The following is a 16527-nucleotide window of genomic DNA, read 5'->3' as shown; positions in this document are numbered from 1 at the left end:
TTTTTAATTCTGTAAAATGCATTTTTTTTTTTTTTTTGCTCCTGCGATTTATATTCCGGTGCAACTTTTAATCCAGAAAGTACAGTGTGTAGATTTGGCAAACTGAATGGATTCTGTACAAGACAACACAGAGGACTGACAATGGTCTATAGCCACACAGGACACTGACCACAGTGCCACTGAAAAAAATCTTCATGATTGCGAGACAGAGAAAATGTCTATGGAGGAAAATTCACTTCTGGATTTCAGACATCCTCTGTCCTTCCACTGACAGCTCCAGAAAAGTGTTTTCACACTCACATAAATCATAAACTCATTTGAACTTCACTAAATAATATTTTCTTCCTCTTGTCAGACTTCATTGGATCTGTAAACCAATAATTAGCATTTACAAAAGTCTGATAAGGCCCTAGTCAGCAGCACCAGTCAGACCCCCCCCCCCCCCCATTGCCACCACCACCACCCTTGTTTATATGCACTAAAAACTGTAAAACTGTAAAACAGGACAAAAATAAAGGAAAAAGATCTGAAAAATCTCAGTTATGCAGATGATATTCAGCTATATGTGTCTGTCTATTGAACCACGGAATATTTTCTAATTTACAAGATTTAAAGACCTGGAGAAACTTCTAATTTTCTTCTGCTAAATTCAGATCAGACAGAGCAAAAAAAGCTGAAGCAGAAGTTGCTTTTTTTGTGTAAACACAGTGTGCTGGACTAATCCTGTTTATGCTGAGTTATAGGATACCTGCTGACTAATACAGATCTAAATATCAAAGTTCTGCTATGATATGGATTGGGTCGTCAAAATAGATTATTTTTTTTTACCTTCTCAGGGTTTGCACTGCAACTGCAAAGTAAATTTGGGTTTAAATAATCCCGTGTCCAGGTTTTATACTGCAGATAACGGCTCTCAGTGCCTCAACAGGAAGCACCAACATTCCTTTTTTGACATCTACATCCACTGCTTTGTGCATAGCATCATGGTAAATCTATTTGATGTGTACAAGTAGAGTAACAGGCTTGATGGTACAAGAAAGTGACTCCCTAAAACCAGATCCAGTTTTCTTTTCCATCAAACCTCCTGAGTTCTCAAAATAAAAAGTATACAAAATGAGTCACTTCAGGCAGTGAAATAAAACTTCTCCTCTGTCTTACCTGCTCGTGGTATTCTATGCCCATGCTGAAAGTGTTGATCAGGATGGCAGTCATGATGGCTTGGTTAAAATATTTACTTTCCACAATCGTCCTCAGGGTTTCCCGGAAATTTTTCCAGGCGTGACCAGCTTTACTGAACACGAACTTAGACCGTCGAAACCTATCTCTGACTCTTCGTTTATCGCTCTCCTGGGAATGAAATTATAAGGACACGTTCAAATTTATGATTGTTTTGCATTAAAAAAGGAAAATAAATGTAATAAATTAAATATAACCGACGTGTATTTTCTCTGACTTGATTTAGGTCCAGAGTTTTAACGTTTTAATGTAACAGGGTTCGTCACCTACCAGCTCCTTCCTCAGATGGCGGAAATTTAGCAGGCGGTCCAGCTCTCCGTTTCCTTTCTCCAGGTCCCGTAGTTCCTGTTCCAAGGTTTTAAGGCTTTGGACACACAGAGGGCACTGGAGCAACTCGATAAGCTGAGAGGTGGGCAACATGGTGGCCATCTGTAACAGACTGTGGCTATCTGAAGGGAGATTAATAATGGGAGATGATTAAAAATGTGCTGAAAGAATTCTGCTTCAAAGCATTGTTTGGTTCTCTTACTGCGTTGTCCCAGGAGCTGATGGAGCCTGTTTAATATATCATTGTGTTGAGATAGCGTCAAGTTAGCTAAATGTTGCTCTGGAGTAGGTCTGCATTGGTTGGAGTAGGTCTGTGTTGACTCGCTGCTGCAGCTGCACACAAAAGACGGCAGTATGGTTGGATAGTTCATACCCCCGTTGAGATGTCCAAGCAGCGATCCTGAGCCACGAGTTATACCAGCCGGGCTATCGCCACTATTTTCATTTGTACATCCTATCCGGACAGGAAGCGATTTCATCTCCAGCTCTTCCACTCCTCGGATGCCTTCTTCTCCATCCATATGCTCAACAGTTTGCACATGGTGCTGGCCACCGTTGCTGAGGTGGCAGTGCTCCTGCCGGTGTTGTTGCATGAGGTTATGGATCGGCCGCAGCCAGAAAGCGGCTCCCGGGCCACTAGAAACCCTCTTGGAACCTTGACCGTGTCCATTCCCACTGCTGTTACTGCCATCTCCACTTCCATTAGGGTTCAGTTTTTTACGTCGCTTACTGTTAAAAAGAGACAAACAGTTTAAAACAAAAAGAAGCAGAAGTCACTTTTATGTTTTTTTGTATTTGTCTACGATTGTGCCACGTTCCGATGATATTTTTCCAGACAACTACCAAATTCATTTAAATGTTGTATCCTGCTGAGAAATTAAATAAGACACAGCTATGTGTCTTGTCAAGGCATTTGCGAAATATCAAAAAGTCCACCAAACGCTAAGGTGCAACACTATGTTCACACCAGGCTTAGCAAAGCGCGTTTAAGTGACCACTTCCAATCAAAAGTTATGTAAACACATTTCGGGCGTCCACGTTCAAAATTCTCATGTTCATACATCGCTAAGCAAGTTTTAAGTCAGTTATCGGGCACTACGTACAAAACGCACAGCCATTGAACGTGCGTTGAAAGTGAAACCAGTTGACCTTTGACCAATCAGGGACTTGAATTTAGAAGTGATGTGTGGGTAGAGTCCTCTTCAATTCATGGAAGTGCCAACCATTTGAAAAGTGATTATGGAGGAAAAATTAATAAAAATTGCAGTTTGTGCCCCGTTGGAATCATACGACACCAAGTCTATCACATAACGTAAAGGAGCTTTGAAGAAAAAAAACCTGGAGCAAGAGTCACACGATTTGCACCGCTTCAACATTTCGGTCCGAGCCTCTTTCAATTGTGAGTATCGGGTATGTTAAAAGCAGATTCAAGAAACCATGGTCAGCACGTTCTTCAATGCGCATCACATATCCGATATGTACATAGCATAATGGAGACAAATGAAACAGTCATTTTGTTGAAGTACCTGTGCCACCGATAGTATATCCTCTGCAACCTGCGCCTTAGCTTGCGATAAAGGTGACTAATGTAACGCAGTATTTCCTCATAGCATGAGCCAGGTTCAGTGTAGCTGGAAAATGTGGAGTCGCTTGACATGTAGCGCGCACGCTGCTCCCTCATCAGGGCGTTCTCCCTCTGCTTCGTTTCAGAGAACTGGGTGGCGATGACCACGAGGCACAAGTTGATCATAAAGAAAGATCCCACCTGGTTGGGAAAGACACAGAGTAACTGATAAAGAACTAACTGCAAAAATACACATTTTCAAAAGAAAAAAATAAATCAATTGAGTAGGGCACTGAAAAATTTCAACTGTCAAGTTATACTCAAATATTAAAAACAAAAAAAAGTAGAAGAAAATGGTTTTTAATCACTTGCACTAATCTAAATAATCTATAAGTGACTTTTAATTTTCCTCATTCAATGACTCTTTTAAGTCATTTTCTTTTGTAAATCCCTTCTGAGTTTCTTCTTAACAAAACTCTCTACACTCACATTCCTCATTTTGCCTCTAACCATTTCCATTTTTCTCTATTTCAGTGCAAAACAAGCCTTCTACATCAAACAGCAAGGGGGCAGGGAGCTCAGCGTGAAAGATCTTCTCAGTTCATTTCCCTAAAACCAGTCAAAACAAAATCTCATTTATACAAAAAAAGATGGTTCAACAGCCACAGGCCATGTTAATCCAAACTCTAGCGCAACTAACCTGGCCTTAAAACAACTTGTTACACTTTCTTTGCCAAAGGTTTAACCTTGTTACACTGGAGCGTTTACATTCTTTCGACTACCGTAACTCCTTAACTGTTTACACAATTGACACAATTCCAACTGATTCTGTCGCGGAGAAAACCAGCATTGCCCCGTTATGTCATACTTTAAGACAGTGACATAAGTATTCAAAAAGAAAAGCGTTTTTTTTCTCCACGTCTGAATCAGCTAATTCACGGTGACCATGGAAACGGTCAAAGAGTTACGCTATGTCAACACACGCTGTGTGTTATTAAGGTGTTGTTGCCAACAACTCCAGTTTTAAGAGTTAACCTATGCTCAACTTTTTTTTCACTTTAGGGCAAGGATCGCCAGAAAACAAGGAACACTGTAGATCATAACAACCATAGTTGCAGTTATTTTTCCCCCTATAGTGAGACCTTGACATGGCGTCTGACATGATTGGCCAGATGCGGAAATTATAAAAATTACCCTAACCATATCCCAAAAGTGTTTAGAATTGTAGAAAAACTTTAATCAAATCTTAAAACAGGAATAACTGTTAGGGTCGCCAGTTAAAATTGTTTCTGTCGAGCAATACGAGAATAATTTTGGCTCCGGAAAAGGACTTCCAGTTCTGGGCGTTGATGTCTGCAGCCAGGTCCTCTCCCCTATGATAGCTCTCTGACACAGTTATATTAATTTTAATCTGATCACAATCCACAAAATTTACAGACTATTTATATCTCTATAGAAAATTGACATTTTATTAGTCCCAAAAAATTTTTTGAAAATGATTTTTAATAGATATGTGGTAATTCAACAGGTTTAGAGGTGGTACTTACAATAATGAGCAGTATAAAATATATAAAATTGTAGAAAGAGTGAGCATCCATGACAAAGTACATAATGTCCACCCAGCCTTCAAGTGTGATGACCTAGATATGACAAAAAAGAAAAAAAGAGGAATGTTTACTGTGGAAGCATAAACTGTTACAGTCATAAAAAAGTGAACACAAACCCAAAAACATTTGTTTTAACTGTGTGTTGATGGACACACAGACGGAAGACCAGCGATTTAAGTTGGATGAGTGAGATGTTGGAAACAAATTTACTTTGACGCAGTTTTGTTTTCTACTTTTTTTCTCTTTCATTTTTCAAACAATCCAGTAGGTGGTGAATCTAAGCCCCTCTTCTGCCTCTAAACCTGCTTTTCCTCTGTACTTGTTCACATCCTCTACAGTTGCAAGCCCCCCCCCATTGCAGAGAGTGCATGGTATTGTCACCGAAGCAACACGTTGACACAGCAGGGGCGCCCTATCGAATATTTCATTAACTTTAAGAGGAAATGGGTGATTTTAGTCTGGAAAGCCAGTGGGGAAATTCTTTCCCTGCTCACTACACAATGCAATTTAGTGCGTTTACCATTTTACAGGGCTATACGACTCTACAATTCCAAAATCGAGTGTCCTAGAAATTTCTCAGAAGTCTGAGGAAAACCAGTGTGCATTGGTGCTAAATAGATTAGTGAACATACACCACAATGTATTGTGTTAGAACAATTTTTGTCAAAAAAAAGTTTTTTTATAAACCATCTTAGTTTTCGTCATCATTCTAACATTTCTGACAATAAAATGAAAAAATTTGTCTAATTTCACCGGTAAAAACAAAGTAAAATTTATGTTTATATGAAGTTTATGTTATTATATTTGAATAAATAGGAAACTGCGTTTATGATAAAATAATACTTATTGTCTCATCACTTGTCTCACCTGGAAGATAGCTATGGAAGCATAGCCTATGTTGTCAAAGTTAACAGCCCCCTTATGGGGATTGAACTCTCCAGCATGGCAAACATTGTAGTACTGGTTCCAGTTCACACATCCGTTAACACTGGCCCCGGCCACAGAATCAAAGGAGCCAATCAGCACAGAGCTTTGCTGGGAAGCGGTCAATGAGCACTCCACTCCGTCCTCAGTGGAGGGCGGCACGTCATAGCAATGCAGCATTCCGTTTTCGCGTGGTGTTGAACAGATAAACGGGTTGTCCTCCCCCTCCTCATCCACGTAGTAAGGTTTTAGAGACTGGTTGTACAATCTGTCGAGACAAAAATATAGTATCTGTTAATTGCATCATTACCAAATTCTAAAAGATAATCTTCATTTTGTCATTTAGCCTTCTGATGGAGTGGGAAGCTTTATAAAAGAAAAGTATTACTGATAACATGGATATAGACAACCAACTGGATGGCTTACACTTTTGTGTCCTCTCCCAGAAAGCAGCGGTTGCGTAGCAGGCCTGCCCATAGTTGGACTCCCACAATGCCAAAGATGAAAAATACAAAGAAGCAGAGAAAAAGAACATTTCCCAGCATGGGCAGAGTGTCCAAGAGCAGTGTCACCAAGATCCTCATGCCTACACAGAGGGACACAAACAGCAAAAACCAGAACACATTAATGACCCGCTTAAACAAGTGTGGCTCAGCAGCCAGGCCTCTGGCTTTTAAACACCCTAACAAACCCCACTGATCTCATAAGTTTAGGAACTCCAGTTACATTCCCACAGGAATATAACCAGAAGTGATGACTGATGTCACCGATGGTGACAGTTTGACATGATTTCACCCCTTAGACATTAACCTCGGTTATGTAAGCTTGTGCATTCAGCATCCTTTTTCCAGATGTCAGAAAGGGTCAGCGTCAGCAGAGGTGGAGATCCTTCCCTCTGCCCGGGGATGAATCAATGTCATCCTTTAACCTTTTGGCTCTACCTTTTTCCTTACATCACAGCCTTGTCACATTCATCCCATATACATTGCAACACCTTTACGCTTTCTGAATTGCAATCTGACTACATTTATATCAAACGCCAACAAGTACTAATGAATATTCAAAAACAGAACTTTCTTTAGGACATGGAATCTAATTTGGATTTAGCATCCTGCCAATTAAAAGTAATATCTTAATTCAAAAATCTTCCTCTCAACAAATAGAATTACAGAACTACTCTCTGTGACTTTGCAGGGTTTATTGAGATATTTATTTATAGTTAATGCACAGCTTTCAAATCCTCTGCAGTGACGGCACTACTCTACTCACCCAGTCTGAGTAAGGACCATTAACTGTGAGAACTGGTCCAAGTGAGTCTGATTTTACCATTTGAAAAATGGTTCGCTTCCGGCTCCAACAAAATAAAGTCAATTCAGGACTGTACTTATATAGAAGCATCTGATTGGTCAGTTTATGTCTTCAATAACTTAAACTAAGGAAAATATATCATGCAAAAATAATGAATTTGCAAAAACATGTTAAAAAAAAGGTATCAGAGCAAGAAAGTTTATTCTGACAAATAGAATGACTGAGTAACAGCTGTTTATTTCTCAATAGAGGTCTACAGGATTTTGGCTTCTTGGAGTCAGCAGGTACTTCCTGTTTGGAACACAAGGGGGGAGGGATCACTCAGTCTAGTTCTAATGGTAAGGTCATCCAAATAGTAATAATTGAGTTCCAAGCTATGTAAACAGCAGAAGAAAACCTGGGATACGACCCATTATAATGCTGGATCAATACAGGAATTTTACAAAAACTACTTTTAAATAGAATATCAGTTAGTCTCTTAGAGGATGTCATTTCTTAGCATTCCAACACACACTGTTTCTACATCCTTAAAGGGCCAATACCATACTTTTTTTAAGCCTGTCATAGCAAACTACATCCATATATATACTGTATATAATAATATGTCAACTTTGGCACACTATAGTATGACGTTTTTTAAGAAACAGTTTTCATAGGTTTCCTACCCAGAAGTAAGACGACTCGATCTCTGAGCCATCAGCTGTCGCTCCTTGTGGATGCTGCCCATTTCACGATGTCAACATAGAGACGGCCTCAGCAGTGTGTCTGCATTATCCCCACAAAAATTAACAACATCTGCACTCTTGCGGAGATGGATTTGCATGTTGTGCATAAAAAAAATTGTTTGGCCGATCAGCGCTAGCTCTGTGGATAAAGTGTGTGTGTTAGCGTGGGGGCGGTGCTAGCAGCACACTCTTCCTGGAAGGAGCTGTTCCTCAGCTATCTACGACACAATGTGAGAACCCACTCGTTTTCGAGGATTGGGAGGGGCTAGTGCTCAGAATTACCACTTTGGGGTTTTTCAAAGTGAGTCATTACAATTATAATACACTCAAAAGTTCATGCCTTTGCATGATGTAGGCCCTTTAACTAATTTTTGTTGTTGTTGTATGCAATAAATTGTGGTATAAACAAGGAAGCATTTTGTTTCTTGCAGTGTGTGAATCCATTTTGTTTTGTTTTATACATGCCATTGCACTCTGCTGTTCTTTGACCTTCATTGCCTTTTTTTTCAACCCAAATCCTCCTCATTCAGGTTGATTCTCGTTTCATCAAAATATTTGATTTTGTCATTTTGGTATGACTTGTCTGTCCTGATGATGGACAGTGAACACACACCAAGACCCTTATACCAAAAACTAACAGCTGAACAAAAATAGTTTTCATAAGTAAAGTGTTTGGATTAAACATCTTCAATGGACACAGTGATATTTGAACCCGTGTCACTAAAATGTGTCTAAACCAAACAGCTGCTGCTCTTGCAGTCTGCATCTGAACAATACAATTTGGCTGCTTGCCTAATGCATGCCAGTTAATAATCTGGTAAATTGTTATGACACCGCTGTCCAGTCAAAGTCTTTATTTGGGAATTTGTGTGCACTTCTATCACAAAGATTTTATGAACATTACGTAAGTCCACAGCAATTATTTGTACAATCTTTGTGAGGTTAAACTAAAAAAGATTTTTCCTTAACTTACCATACAGCAGAGAGATGATTGATTCTTAATAAATCATTTTATTGTCTAAAGCATAGTAACCAAAGGAAATCATTACATAGAACCACAATAATCCTGGATGAAAAACCTGACAAGACTCATTCCAGAATGATTTAAAGTAATCCCGATTGACTCTAATAAGCTAAAGTGATGACTGGACTTACTTGGTACTCTGTTGATGGCCCGCAGTGGTCTGAGCACTCGGACTGTACGGATGGCTGACAGACTTGCATTTTGGCCATCCAAAGAATATTCCAACATCCTGAAAGTGTAGAGAGGTGGGATGAAACTGATTTTTTGCATTTCATGAAACTTTTGATTGCACTAAATAACAAAATTGTGAAAACACACTAAACATCAAGGCACCCTAGGCAGGAGATCAGATCGATGATCGACCTTGTAGTTGTTTTAGGCCACCTTAAGCCTTGTGTGATGGACACTCGAGTAAACAGAGGGGCAGAGCTGTCCAGCGATCATTCCCTAGTGATGAGCTGGATTTGGTGGCGGGGAAGAAAGCCGGAAAGACATGGCAGACCTAAACGTGCTGTGAAGGTCTGTTGGGAACATCTGCCTGAGTACTACGGGAAGGGACTTAAGGGAAGTCTTTAACTCCCACATCCGGGAGAGCTTCAAACGGGTACCAAGGGAGGCTTTTCAGTTAGAGTGGACCATGTTTTCCATCTCTATTGTCTCTGCTGTGGTCGCAAGGACTATGGTGCCTGTCCCAGCGGAAACCCCCGAAACCGGTGGTGGACCCGGAGGTAAGGGATGCCGTCAAGCTGAAGAAGGACTCCTACCAAGCTTGTGGGCAGCTGACAGGTACCAACAGTCTAAGCGAGCTGCGGCTCAGACTGTTGCAGAGGCAAAAACTTGCTCCTGGGAGGAGTTCGGTGAGGCATGGAGAAGGACTATCGGCTGGCCTCGAAGAGATTCTGGCAACCTGTCTGGCACCTCAGGAGGTAAAAGTAGTTTTCTGCAGGCACCATTATCAGTGCAGCTGGGGAGCTGTTGATTTTACCTGGGGATATTTGTGTTTTGTGGATTTGGAGAAGGTGTTCAATCGCTGTATGACCTGAGCAAAAGCTTGGTTCGGATAGCAGGCACTAAGTCTGACCTTTTCCTGGTGCATGTTCGACTCTGGCAGGGCTGCTCTTTATCACCGGCCAGTTCTGTTCATAGACAGAATCTCTATGCGCAGCCAGGGGCCAAAGGGGTGTCTGGTTTGGATCGGCTTGTATGAAGGTCAGCACCGCTGAGTCTGAGGCCATGGTTCTGGACTGAAGAAAGGTAGTTTGCCATGTCTGGGTGGGTGGAATGCTCCTGCCCCAAGTGGAGGGGTTATCTTGGGATCTTGTTCACGAGTGTGGTACGGTCGCTGTACCGGACCGTTGTGGTTAAATGAGAGCAGAGCTGAATAACAAAGCTCTCAATTTACCTGTCGATCTTCATTCCAGTATTGTCATGACCTTTGGGTCATGACCGAAAGAATATAGTCCAGAATACAAACGGCTGAAATGTGCTTCCTCCGTAGGGTGGCTGGGCGCTCCCTTAGAGAAAGGGGGAGAAGCTCGGTCACCTGCAGAGAGCTCAGAGTAGAGCCACTACTCCTTCACTTCAAGTGGGGCCAGTTAAGGTTGCTCGGCCTTCTGGTTCAAATGCCTCCTCGACACCTCCCTGGGGAGGTGTTACGGGCATGTCCCACTGGGCGGAGGCCCCAGGGAAGACCCAGGATTCGCTGGAGAGACAACGTCTCTTGGTTGGCCTGGAAAAGCTTTGCTGTCCCCCCAGAGGAGCTTGAGGAAGTGGCAGGGAGAGGGAAGTCTAGGCATTTTTGCTTAGACTGCTGCCCCGCGACCCAGTCCCATAGGAGCGGAAGAAGATGGATGGAAATAGAACAAACCAAACAAAATAAAGGAACTGCCTCCAAAATATTAAACTCTCAAATGCTCGAAATTTGATACATACACATTTTTAGAAATTATTTCTTGCAAATTGTCATCACGTTAATTTTTCAAACAATTCATTTATATAAATTGTTTATGGCTGCTTGAATTTGAAAGATTTTATCCGAAACCTAATTTCAGGTTTGTGTTCTCCATATGCTTTTATTGTGAAAGTGACATTGTACATTTTATCACTAATAAGATTTTTTTTAATTGTAACCAAAAACGTTGAGAATTTTTTGACTTAAAAAAAAAGAAGAATCTAAAAAAAAAAGAAGACCTACCCTGCCATTACGATCACAAAGTCGAGCTGGTTCCACCTGTCGGCCAGGTAACATTTGGAGCCAAAAACCCCAAAGGCCATCATCTTGATTACCATTTCCACAGCGAAGAAAGCAAAGATGCAGTCGTCCAACACCTGTTTGCATTCAAAAAAGAAATAAGGAAAAGAAAAACACGACAAGAACAGAGTTCAGAAAACAGTCCACAAAAAGAAGATACATTTACAGGAAACTGCAAAAGGCACTCAAGAAGTTGGGAGGAAAAGAAATCTGGTTAGCATGAGCTAGTTTTAACCCAGCAGGGTTATGTTTCAATTAATTATACATCTCCTAAATCAAAATCAGTGTCTGTTTTTCTTTCGTATAATGAGGACATCTCACTGCGTTAAGAATCAACATGGCACTGGCACTGCAGTGAGAGCTGGTTGAAATACAGGAGAGTGACAGGACAGTAAATTACATTTTATATCATCAGTTCTTTATGAGTACTCAGAGAAATGAATTCAACAAAAATGAGAGGACGTCAAAAAATGATTGGACAAAACCAGAAAGCAGCCTCCCCATGGCAGTACTGCAACTGTTGGTGCATAAAGGTAAAGGTTATGTGTTGAGCAATGCACAAAGGTGCAATACGTCCCATTTAGAACGTTCTGGAAAAATAGAGCTGACAGGAGTGTCAGACTCACCTGCAGCACTTTGCACCTCTCCGACAGGCAGTCGACGTCCTCACAGGGTTGAAACATCCCCAGAGTCACACAGTTAAGCAGGATCACCATCATGGATATGTACTCAAACCACGTGGAGGAAGGAGTTAAGGTCGAAACACATGTGACCTTGATTCAAATCAAAACTTGATCTGCAACAAATGGGTTTGGCTTAAAAGGAACACCAAAGGGACATGAGTGGCCAGGATGGAAGGACATTGAGCTGTCACATTGGGCCAAAGATTTACTTAAGTTTCACAAAGAGCAGACTGAACCATCTGGAGAAGTCACAGTTACAAAAACGACATTTTTGAGGGATGCTTGTGTTTAAAACCAGCACAAATCATGGAGAACAAAACGGTAATCCTGATGGTTCTTTTTCTATAACACACTAACAACCTTTAGTAACTTTTTTTGGTGTGTAATTTATGCTACGTAGTTTCTGCCCTATAAGGAGCTTTTAAAAGTTTTAATGTATTTCAAAAAACGGCAGTGTGACTTATTATCCAGATTATTTCTACTTATGGTCGAAACGGTTTTGGAAGCTAAATGTGCTCTATCAAAATGTCACTTTTTTAATGAGTTGCAAACAAGTTTTGGTGTTACTGGGAATTTGCAAATGTAGCTAACGTGTAGCGTTGTCAGACTGTGTTTTTCTTTTTTTTCATCTTTTTTATGTGTGACTAACATTAGGTTTGTTGTTGGCGTAGTCACAGTAATATTTATTTTGGCAGTCTCAGTGTTTTTTCTTCGTGTTGTAAACAGGTTGAGAAATACAGGTATTGCAAATACATGGTTAACGTGTTACAATCAAGTTTTAGAGTTACAGAGAACACAGTCAATAAAATCTGGCTGATGTATGAGTTTATCTCAAGCTCTTTTGTCTCACTTAGTGCGCCCTATAGTTCGGTGCGCCTTGTATATGACATAAGTTTGAAAACAGACCGTTCACTGACGCTGTACCTTACAATCTGACCTACAGTGTGGAACATACAGTACTTTAAATTTCCGTTTCTTTAATTGGTTTCCTGAAGTGTTTGTGTGCATTCACTATTCACTAAGTTAAGGTCACAGTCGGTGTAGTTGGTTTTAAACCAGACTCGTCCAAGAAACAAACTGACGCTCGGTTTGAGCGACCACAATGAAAATTTCTAAACTGCAGGATTTTATATCATAATTTACATCTGTTATCTCAAAATCAAGCAAAATAAAAAAATATCCATGATCTTGTTACTCTGGAAATAGATTACCACAGAAAGTTTCCATATTTAAGGATCAATTCAAGACCTTTTTGCAGAATCTCACGTTAACATCTGATAGGTTATTGGATACCATGAAATAAATGCACTATTGACTTTATGGGGAGGTTATCAGCAAGAATGAGTGGCAGTCACCTTTTAAAGAGTTTAAATAAGCTTGTTGGTTGAATAATCTGTAGTTTTTGTGAAGATGTGTCAGAAACTGTCACTTCTTTCCTGATCTCATGTTCTCTTCCGTTCACTTGAGTCATTAGCCGCGGTTACATGCGCAAAAAATCTTGATCGGATCAATGGTCGTATTAAAATCCAGCCGTGCACATGGTCCCAGAAAAACGTTTTCCGATTAAAACAAACGTTCACATGGTCACACTTTCGGTCGGAATAAATCATTTGGGCATGCGCAGTAGGGTTAAAAATACCGGAAGAGGAAATGAGTCCCACTGTAAACAAAGTGAGCTGCCATATACATTCATGCAGCAGCTCGGTAATATACGAGATGATCTTCTAAATGTGCTTTTATTACTGTTATGAATATTATGAAGCGCCTGTTCGCTCATCATTTGATTTTCAATCCTTGTTTGATGAACATAAAATCCATGCTGGAAACGCTGCAATCTGCATCTTGGCTGCACGTGAATATGTGGGAATAACATCAGCCTTTATTTTGTCGGGACACGACTGGAAATACAAATCCACGTGAAGGCGTGTTTACATGAAGCATTTTTCTTCCGATCAGGCGTTCTTTCCGATTAGCTTTGTCCATGTAAACGCAGCTGTTGTTTGTTCCCGTTTCACACATCTGATTTCTTTTTGTCTCTCACTTGTCTGTTTTTAATTAATTAATTTATTTTTTGAAAGCTATAAGTAAAGACTCAGACTGAAAATAAAAAAAAATCTTCCAAAAGAATTACTCGGACAACGTTATAGGAAGGCAGATCAGTTTTTAACCACACTTGGCCAGGAAGATTAAATAAATATAGTATAAATTTTAATGATTGGTTTTAATGTTGTTTATTTCACATGTGCCATGGTCAAGCTGTCTATTCATTATACTTTTATTTCTGTTGTTTAATTATAGGAATCACAGTGGGTCCAAGTAGTAGTCAAAAAGCATACTTCGATCTAGGCTGAAGAAATGAAAAGGATCTCTTCCCTTTCATAAATTGGAGTCTAATGTTCTAAAAGCTGAAGGGGACAATAAAAGAAGCATTAAAACTCCTCTCTACACCATTCCTTTATTTAAGCAGTGAGAATTTCTTATACAATGAACTCAAACAGCAGAGCTGTCCGATTCTTACAAACAGAGGTTTGGGTGCAGGTGGGTGACGATGTTGAAGATGGTAGAATTTGAGTTTATATTAAAAGAAGAACTTGTACACTAATCGTTGCATATTGTGATTGGAGGTTTGTTGTTTCTTGGCTTAAATCTGGAAGTCAGTTTATCTTTTAAATGGGTGCTAAATTTCTATGAACACTTGTAGTAAAGTATGTTGTTCATTTTTCAGCATATCCCTTCACAGGTCAGCACAGTGAAATCAGCTTTCACTAGCCGCAGTTACATGTGCAAAATATCTTGATAGGATCAATGGTCGGATTAAAATCCAGCTGTGTAAATGGGCCCAGAAAAACCTTTCCGAATATAACAAACGTTCACATGGGTCTCACTTTTGGTCGGAATAAATCATTTGGGCATGCGCAGTAGGGTTAAAAATACCGGAAGAGGAAATGAGTCCCACTGTAAACAAAGTGAGCTGCCGCATACATTTATGCAGCAGCTCGGTAATATACGAGACGATCTTCTAAATGTTATATTTTGAAGCGCCTGTTCGCTCATCATTTTATTTTTAATTCTGTGTGGTCCTTGCTTCTTTGTGGCAGAACGGATCTGGAAGAAGCCAGGGTTAGGAGTGGGCTAACACGCACTAACAACATTAGCCTTGTTTGATGAACATATGATCCATGCGGGAAATGCTGCAATCTGCATCTTGGCTGCACGTAGATATGTGGGAATAACATCAGCCTTTACTTTTGTTGTGACACGACTGGAAACACAAATCCACGTTGATTGTTTGAACGGTTTCTAAGGACTGAGCTGCATTTCTGCTTTGAAAAGCTCACACACACCGCCCCAAAGCCGCTGTGTGTGCTGGCGGTCCAAGCTCTGCTCGGACACACGGTTCTCCTGAGTCCAGCAGCTGCTAACCCAGAGCGGCAGGTCGGAAGCCTCCCCCCCGGAGCGCACACATAACAAAGCACCAACGCCCTGTCCGCAAACACAAAGCTATAAATCCGGCTGCTCTGCTCACAGACACAGTTCATTCGCGCAGAGCAGCCGGTCGGTCCAGTATGAGCTCCAAAGCTTTCTCTGAAGAATAGAATTTAGACTTAGACATGTCATTGTCTCTCTACAGTGAGATCGCCTCCAATGATGACACGGTTCCTTTTTTGAACCCCTATCTCCACACCATCACACTGACTCCACCAAAGATGATCCTCTGTTGGTGCAGCAATCATCCATTATATTTTGGGACTTCGTCGCTTCACTTTGATTCTACGATCAAACCGGGACAATCAAAATCTGGGTTTGCCACTGAAAATGACAAAGGAGGACAAAAGAACAACGGATAAAATTTAGCTCCTGTGCTAACTTTGGCGTATTTATGTTGAAGCAGCTGCTGAAACATTGATTAAAGTGCACTTTCCAATAAAAATAAAAGAAGGAACAAAAATGACATTCCTCCACATGTTTAGGTTCCAGCACTAACTTTACCAACACCATTTTCTAGACAGGGAAGCATTGACTATATTGTCCAGTTAACCTTGACAGTAATTATGTAGAAGACAGAGTGAGGAAAAATTCTTTTTGGGGTGTGGTCTTCCATAGGACACAAATGTTTGACCTACCTCTAAAATGCCCTGTTATACGAAAACATTGCCTTCAGCTTGTAGAAAGCTCTGAGACTCACTCAAGCTATTTGGCAAAATGTTTCATGAGTGCTTAGCTGTGCTGCTCGTCTCACACATGCCTTTTCCTTACAAATGTGCCACATTTAACAGGAACAAAAAACAGGTTTACAGTAGATTTAATGCTAAAAATAACTCTTACAGCAAAATAAAAATAAAAAAATCCTTGACTTCTTTACATACATTACTTGCTATGCTAGGTTTAGACCACTCACGCTTAAACCCTTGTGCTATCCTATGGGGTCAAGATGGGGTCAAGATGACCACTGACGTGTTATCCCTACCAAGACAAAGGGGGATAAAGGTGGAGAGGTGGAGGCAAAGCAGGTCCTTCTCAGTAAAAAGCATGACTTTGATGTTCATCAGTCGAGAAAAGCAATCAAGGACTTAACATGAAACTGACTAAATACAATTTCAAAAACGGTATTGGGCTAGTCTTAAAGATCCACTGTCTTATGCTTCACAAAAATGTTTGTAGTTTCTGTCAAAAATAGAAAACATACTATTTGTACATAATTTAGAAAACATTTGGAACATATACAGTATAGGAGGCGACAATGAAGTCCTGTTCCTATAGCAGGGGTGTCAAACTCATTTTTTTTACCGAGGGCCGCATCAGCATAGCGTCTGTCCTTAAAGGGCCAGATATAACTTATACATGTAACTAAGTGTAATGAAAAATAAATGTAACTAC

General features: G+C 40.4%; 1 protein-coding gene across 2 annotated transcripts in view; it reads right to left on the bottom strand.

Annotated features, from left to right (window-relative positions):
- Nucleotides 1-16527, bottom strand: part of LOC101161560 (voltage-dependent T-type calcium channel subunit alpha-1H) — a 132950-nt gene that overhangs the window by 46327 nt on the left and 70096 nt on the right. For both annotated transcript variants that reach the window (XM_011478366.3, XM_011478367.3), the window contains exons 3-12: nt 11593-11704; nt 10910-11043; nt 8847-8944; nt 6085-6244; nt 5602-5926; nt 4675-4767; nt 3090-3328; nt 1766-2292; nt 1507-1685; nt 1159-1347 (exon numbers count right to left, since the gene is read on the bottom strand). In XM_011478366.3, coding sequence (XP_011476668.1) covers nt 1159-1347; nt 1507-1685; nt 1766-2292; nt 3090-3328; nt 4675-4767; nt 5602-5926; nt 6085-6244; nt 8847-8944; nt 10910-11043; nt 11593-11704 — 2056 coding nt within the window. The remainder of the gene's footprint in view (nt 1-1158; nt 1348-1506; nt 1686-1765; nt 2293-3089; nt 3329-4674; nt 4768-5601; nt 5927-6084; nt 6245-8846; nt 8945-10909; nt 11044-11592; nt 11705-16527) is intronic.

Source organism: Oryzias latipes, chromosome 8 (genome assembly GCF_002234675.1).
Source record: "Oryzias latipes chromosome 8, ASM223467v1".
NCBI classification, from domain to species: Eukaryota; Metazoa; Chordata; class Actinopteri; order Beloniformes; family Adrianichthyidae; genus Oryzias; species Oryzias latipes.
This window is presented reverse-complemented; position numbering and strand designations above follow the sequence as displayed.